The 8124-nt window shown below is 34.8% G+C and overlaps 1 protein-coding gene across 1 annotated transcript in view; it reads left to right on the forward strand.

The window, feature by feature from the left end:
* CUNH4orf17 (chromosome unknown C4orf17 homolog) overlaps positions 1-8124 on the forward strand; it is a 30482-nt gene that overhangs the window by 20903 nt on the left and 1455 nt on the right. Inside the window, exons 6-8 of the mRNA XM_039848710.1 lie at positions 4774-4855; positions 6214-6403; positions 7435-7478. Of these exons, the coding sequence (XP_039704644.1) occupies positions 4774-4855; positions 6214-6403; positions 7435-7478 (316 nt within the window). The remainder of the gene's footprint in view (positions 1-4773; positions 4856-6213; positions 6404-7434; positions 7479-8124) is intronic.

Here is an 8124-nt window from a genome sequence, read left to right on the forward strand (position 1 = left end):
ATCATCTTTAAAACTCTTTGGTCCCCCTTGACAACTGAATTGATTTAAAACTACTTAGCCTGAAATCCAAAGCCTGCTCTTCTTTTCATTTGCAGTCTTACTTCTCCCTGGAAACCAGTCACTCTTAAAGAAACACAACCTTTGGTTTAGACATAATGAAAAGCTTAGCATTTGCCAGACAACCTTGGCCCTATTCTTCCCATGTCTTTCTTTATCATCTTCTTAATGCTTAAGAGGCACTATCCCCAGCTTCTAATCATTACCTATATATTGCTTTCACATATTTTAAAGAGATTCTTCCAATCAACAGAAATTACTCCAATCAACATTCACCTCCCTCTCTTATCTATGGAAAACTGTTTCCTTAAAACTTTACCTGGAGTTATAAACTTAGTTGTATTAATAGTAATGAGCCATATCAGACTACTGGACAATTCTCTCCAGCCACAGTTATTTCTGAAAATGACATACAATCAAGAATAAATCAATCAGCTGATATTTGTCATCTGCCATTCTTTGTTCTCTTTCTTTAGATCCTTTTGGTAATTTCCACCTTGCCTCATTATAAGACCCATTACAATAAATTAAGGGTCAAAATATTATAATGATGACTCTGATAGAAGTGTTAAATAAGTATCTGTAGTAGCAATTGCAAATAACAGGGCATGTTGTAAAGGTTGTTATTGAATAATTCTAATAAGGAACTATTTTTAATGTAAAGGATAACTGTCATTGAGTATAATAATTTATGCTGGTAATTAAAATTGGGAAGGAGAATATAAGCAAAATGAGGACAAGTATAGAGAATATCTACAGACAGGACTTGTGTTTATACATGATTTCCTGATGATTCTGGCTAAAGACTTTATGTTACACAGAGTCTTCAGAATCACTGTCCACCTCTGGTGCCACCAATCTTTCTCTATAATTTGCTCACTCCCTCCTTAAGAGTTTTCCCCTATGAAGAAGTCTCTTCTCTTTGATTTTTCCAGTGGTCATTTTCTTCTCATTAAGGTCTCAGTTTAAATATCACTTACTCAGAAGTACTTTCTCTGACCACCCAATCTGAAATAGTTATCCAGTCATTCTCTATCTCATTACTACCCCCTTTTTTTTGCATAGCACATGCCATATCTGATATGTTCATCTTCATTATTTTTTGCAATATTATCTCTGCCTCCCCGCCCCACTTAAACTAAAATTTAAGTCTTTTAAGATCTTAAACTTGTCTGTCTTGGTTATTGCTTTATTTTCAGAGTCTAGATAAGTGCTAGGCATCTAGTAATTATTAAATAAGTATTTATCGAATGTCGAATACATAAATTAAAAAATAAAAGTTTTACCAAGATCAAAGTAAAACTATAGAAAATCATCTAACCACACAGGCCCTCTCAACTCAACCAAGCTGAGTACAGTTTTAGTAAGGCTGTCTTGCTCCCTCGGGTACATCAATAGACCAGCATGATTCTATAGAACTGCTCTTGTGGGGCATCTATTAAAGAGCCCTCTTGTCAAAAACATCTTAACACATTACAGATATTGACTTAACTGGACATCAGTTGATATAAAATCCACTCGAATGTAAACTTTTTGAAAGAGAGAATCTTGTCTATCTTGTTCACAACTGATTCCTCAGCACTCATCACTTTGCTTGAAAAATATTAACTGAAACACACAGCATGACATTTTACCAAATAATTATTGACTAATTTGTTGAATAAATGAAAGCAGAGGGAGTAAAGTGAGAAAATAGGTCTTATTAAAAATTTTTGGCATGTATAAATGAGTCCTAAAAGTAGAGCCCATCTCGGTGATATTCTATCCTTCCATGCCTTCTACAAAAAAAAAAAAAAAAAAAAATTCTGAATTATCTTCAAATTTCCTACTATCTAAGCTGGTAACTCTGAATGTTTGTGCAGGGGTATGTATGAAAAATTATGGTTTCACAATTATTACTCTAAGGAAAATAGAATTCCATGTCTGTTATGATCTTGTTTTTAGCCCTTCTCCCAAATACCTTGAATTTATAGAAATAATAGTCTTATTATTATTGACACCAAAGTCTGCCAAACACATTCATTTGCTCTATAAGTATTTAATGTAAAATTAAAAATACTATATTTTGGAGATACAGTTGGTTCCTTCATTCACAAAGTTTATGAGGAGGATTGTACAGGTGTGTTAGATTATATAGGAAGAGATTTTGGAGCTAAGAAATTCTTGAAGAGAAAGAAACCTAAATAATGTTTAAGATATAACTAGAAGATAAAGAGAAGCATAGAAAAAGATCATTCCAAGACAAAAGAACTTCTATCTAAAGGTTAAGAGGTGAGAGCATAGTTTATTTAAGGAGCTAAAAGCAATTAATAATGGCTATTGCAGAGAGTTCAGGGAGAACATTGGAAGAGATGGGGCTGGAGACTAAGCAGAAATCTGATAATGAAGTACTTTATAAGCCATATTGAGGCATTCATATTTCATCTCAAGGGCTGTGGAAAGTCAACAAGGAATTTTAAGTAGTGAATTATACAGAATTACTTTGTAAGTACAAGAATTATGTAGTCAAAGTTGTACTTTCAAAAAATTACTCGAGATACAATATGCAAAATTAATTGGGAGTAGGAAGCAAAATTGCGGGCAAGGTACTCTGCTTCCAAAATGATAGATTAGGTTCAAGACTTAGCCTCCTAGTGTAAACAACTATATAACTGGGGAAATTTTATAAAGAAAGTGACTGTTTTCAGGCAGTTTTGGGCAACAGACTATACAAATATATGACTACTGAGAGAAGGAAAATAATTGGGAAGGTTTCCACATTTCTGTCTAAGACACTTTCCTAATCATGGCACAGAAAACTGGAGTCCAAAAAAAGAGTAATAGTTTCGCTAAGTAGGGAAAGCAATTCAGATTTGGGGATGCTGAGGTGGCTAGAATTTGCGAATTAAGATTTTGAAGAAGAGGGATCTGTGGAGAGAATGAGCTCCAAAAATCTGTATAGGGTTCCATGAATCTTTAGTTCATAATAAACTGAGACATGGCAGAAAGAAGCTAACGGAAGGTAGCACATTGCTTAGAGATGCTGTACTTCTGTTCTGCCAGAGTAAAGAGACCTTGCTGAACACACCAGGAATTCAGTTGAGACCCTAGAAAAGTCATACCTTAAAAAAAAGTAGGGTACTCCAGCCCCACAGTAGGAGATACCGTAGACCTACACTCTCAAATCCTAAAATCAAGTTTCAACAGATCAAACTCACCTGCCAATATATTCACTACCTTCTAGAAAAAAACTCAATGAAGAAAAAGCAGGAGGCTTCCGAGGAGAAGATATTCTACTTCCTCTGACTGCAAGGATAATTATATTCTCTCAAAGTTGATCAATGGGCGATCTATGAATTATAAGAAACTGAGAGTAATGTGCAATCACCATATTGATGAAAATACCATTAGAGGCAGAGTGGCCTAGAGAATACCATAGAGTTCTTTTTTCTGTGTTTGCCATGGCCATTGATTTCTTGTGAAATTAAGAGCAAATTTAACTTGCTGTCTTCAGGATATGGCATTACTGAGAACAAAAATATTAATAATATAATAAGTACAATATAAGGGAGTGCATTTTTCTGCCCTTTATTTCAATTCTATATTTCTAGCATCCAGATCAATGAAAGATACAAATATTTGTTGAATTAATGGTATTTTAAGAAAAGATTTCAGGCAGTGAGGCTAGGAAAAACGTTGTTGTAGTAGCTCAAGGAAGAATTGATGATGGTTTTGACTGGATCGAGGGTGTGCCAATAAAGAAAAATAGATTTAAAAAATATTTAGAAAGAAGAATTTACTGAACTTGTTGTTTGGTGATATGTCTTAGAAAAGGGAAGGGAGTTGTCCAGGATGAATCCCAGGGTCTGGCTTGGACATACATTCAATGTATGCTTGTGCTATCCACTGAGACAGGGGAACCAGAAGGAACAGCAAGTTTGGTACAGGTTTTAGGAAGAGAAAAATGAGGTTTTAGTTTTAGATATTTGGGGTTCAAAGTAACTATAGTGTATCTAAGTGGATACATCTGCTAGGCAGATTGGATATGCAGGACTGAAGTTCAAGAGACAGGTATGAATTTCAGATATGTCTGAAGTCCAACAGCAGACACAGTATAAGGTCAAACTAGAAACATCATTACTTGTGCTTAAGACTTTGTACTTTAATGCTTATTATAGTCCATTTTTATTAGAATTAATTACTTCACATATTTATCTCCTCTATCATCCACACTTCAGCCCTTAGCTCCAGATAAAAATTGTCAAAGAAGGATTCTGACTGGCAAAAGGGAACTATATTCCTATTTTATTGGGCAATTGCTGTGTTCAGGTAACTGAGGAACAATGATGAATCCAGCTAGGTCCACCCACTATAGAGAGGAGCAGTACAGATGGAGGCAGTACTGTGACTAAAAAATCCCCATTAGAACCTCGCAGTACAAAGGGGAAGGATCAATTTCCCGAGAGAAGAAAAAATAATGGTTCCTCCAGATGCTATTTGTACTGAACAGACAAAACAAGGGAAACACCACATTGCCTAACCTAAACTATGACTACTTGTACTAGAGATGTTTTTTAAAGATTCCACTGGCTCCCAAGCTAAAATCCCAATTGATTTAATTGAGCATTGTATACAGAGTGACATTTGGGAAGATGAGATTGTAGAGAAAGTAAAGGGATCTTTGTAAGTCTTGTATGATTTATTTGCTCACTGTGTAATTCTAATATTCTCTATCAGATTTTGGCAAAGCTTTGTAACATTTTACGTACTGATTCTCTGGCAGAAGTTCTACAGTGGCTGCTTCATGCAAGTTCAAAAGGTAAGATTAAAATAACCATTTGCGAACACTGAGCTAATTTATTGTCAGAAACTAGGAATGTGCCAATATCTGAAGAAATTAGAATTTACCTTGTATTAACGAATATATATTTCAGTGTTATTTCCCTAGTGTTTCACTGTCAGAATCTTTGTAGTCCTGTATATCCAACTGCATGCAAGCTGACCCAATGACCCCAAATTTGGTATGCCCCATATTGAACTTCTCTGGATGATGTGAAACACTCATGTCCAGCGCTGGTTTGTGCTTCTTCTAAGTCCATACACCCAGGGCTCCCCTGAGCATATCCTCCAGCCTACTGTGAACCCTGAACACAGAGCCTGCTTCTTCTTTCAGTATGGAAGGCAGTAGCACAGCCTTCCAAGTTCCAGATTCTAACAGATTTGCCAATTCCTCTAGCAAAACCATCAATTTAGCCATCTCTCAGCCTTCTTTAGACCCTTTCTGGCCTGTTCCATGAAAACGCATGCCAATCTTACCTAGAACAACCACAAACAGCACAGAGCAACTATGGTCAAACCTAACTGGTCATCAGTCTGACTGAGACAAAACTTCTGAGGTGGGCGGGACCTGAGAATTTACAATTCTAATAAGTTCCCAGGTGATGGTAATAATACTGGTCTGAGGACCACTCCTTGAGAATCACTGCACTAGTCAACGTTAGGAAATACCAATGTGTAGTGACAGTCTAATGTTTTTAAATGAGAGCATTTTGGAAATAGTGCCTAACCCTAGGAATTCAAAATTACTTGGCAGGCAATGGAGAAGTATTTGGGGATAAGGAGTCTTTAGTTATTCTCTATTTTTTTCCTTGTTAAGAATGTAACTTTTAAAAAATCACACAAGTAATAAGTGCTTATTGTTGGGGGAAAAATAGATGAACCAGGAAAAAAAAAGAACAATAATCAATAAAATTATCACAGACATGATTTCAGTGAATACCTTGGTGTATATCTTTCTAGATATGTTTGTAACTATTTATTATTTAACTGTCACTGTATTTTAATGAATATTTATTGTTTTGTATAGGTATCTTTTTTTTTTTTTTCCATTTGGCAGTGGCCTTTTGTACTCAATATTTGAAAACTATTCCACTGTCATTCTGGGACAAGTACCCCAGTGAGTTAACTATCCTGGACACTCTACAGTATCACAGGTGGACAGAAACTGCATTGTTGAGAACTGACTTTTCTGCAGAAACCTTGACTCACGCATAGGTCCCTATCCGCAAAACTGCCTTTCACACTAGAGTACTGAATAAAACAACTAATTCAGTGTTTCTAGCCAACATGATAATTACAACCTTCCTGCATTCCCCCCACCCACCCTTTTTAAATCAGAAAAAGAGTGGGTCTCAGCTTTGATTCATGCTGAACTGGCTGAGATAAACTTGTTGACTCGTCTCCGAAGAAACATCTCAGCAGAACCAGCAGCAGTGGCTGGGAAGCCACCCAGGGCTAAACTGCCTCCAAATTCACCTCTAAAATCAAAAGTGCTGACCAGATCTGGGGAAGGATATCAACTGACCAGGTAATTAGACATAATGGCCACCTAGAGGGTATGTGGTATACAAAGACTGAATTCTCTTTTCATTATCTTTCCAAACACTAAACATGCTAAAGTTTTAAGTCTCCTCTTTATTCAATAAATGACAACAATTTGTATTTGTTTTCTTTCATTTTCATAAACGTAATTAGAATCGTTCTAAATCCTATTGTTCAGAGCTTTTCACAGGTGCTATGCCTTTCTAGCCCAACAACCTTTCTTTTTAAGGGCAAAGCAAGTGTAGCCAACTAGAAATCTAAGAAGATGTCTTTTTTTTTTTAGTTTATCTAAAAATAAAAGCTATAAAACCAAAATTGTATCATTATTATATATTTTGATAAATGCATATCATACAGGTATCATTTTTCTGTGCATAGAGTAATGCGAGATTAAAATAAATTGCTTCACTTAATTATCTTTGACATACTCCTGCCAGAGGGAAAAATAACTATTAAGGGAATTGGAAATTGTTTCAGTAGAAATTCTTCCTTCACCTTATAATTTCAATGATAGGATAAAATATATATTTACGTATAACATCTTGGTGAAAGAATGTGGTAAGATGTTATTTAAGCTGGTAAAGAAAACTTTGTCGCTTTAAAATTAAGTTGAGTAAAGCTTAAATTCAGAGAAAATAAATATTCAAAACACATAATTATGTCATTTAAAGAAAACATTAAAACGAGGAGGATTTTGTAGTATTGCAATTTGTCTCTACCTTAAATTAGAAACCATAAAATTAGAACTAGGAGATAGTTAAGGTCAGTCTCTCTACCTTAGTGAGAAATATATGAAGTACTATTTAGCTATTTACTCAGTCATAAGAATTTTTTATCAGAAACTACATTTATTTTTGGGGGCGGGGAACTACACTTAATACTGTATGCTTTGAAAAACAAAGAATTGGAATAGCACATTTAAGATACATATATATTTAGCTTATGTGATAATAATGCAATTAGAAAATACTTGTTTGTATTTGTGAATTTCATTTTCTCTTTCTCTAATTAATATAGAGTGTCAAGTCCAGGATCTGAAGGAAATAAGGAAGTACCAAAAGGTTAAGTACAGTTTGTAATAATTATTGAGTTGGTATACGAAAACCAGTAGGTATCTAATTAGTTAGGGACACAGATATTAAGCATCTATGGTTTTAAAAGCAGTAAAATACAACAGTGATTTCCAGCTACTCCAAGGAACAGCATCTGCTGAATTTCTAACAGAGATAAATTTGACATAAATTTAACTTTATTTTGAAAGGTAAAGTGCCTCATCGGGTATAGAATCTTTAAGAAATAAGACAGCCAGACACAGGGAATCATAGGGTTTAGTCATGTCAGTACAGTGACAGAAGCTCTGCATTAATTTAACAAAAAGACAATGGCTTCAGAGTTTTGGTTCTTCACAGCTCAACTGTCATTAAGCTAAATGATTTTCACTAGAAACAAGGTCAACCAGAGGAAACAGTAAAATGGCAATAAGCCACAAGCAATTTCCCCAGGAGACAGCTGAAGTACAATAGAAAGGAACAGTTTTGTGTCCCCACCAAAATTTTAGCCCCAGCCTACAATTTAGACCAAGAAGAATCGAGAATCAGAGGGGAAAAAAGTTTTAATCATATATTCAATTTAAAACATTTAAATCGTTAATTTTAATAAATAAATAAATAAAAGTGTGTCTTCAATACAAAAAAAAAAAAAAAAAAA

This window comes from Pteropus medius, unplaced genomic scaffold (assembly GCF_902729225.1).
Source record: "Pteropus medius unplaced genomic scaffold, Ma_sr-lr_union100, whole genome shotgun sequence".
NCBI lineage: Eukaryota > Metazoa > Chordata > Mammalia > Chiroptera > Pteropodidae > Pteropus > Pteropus medius.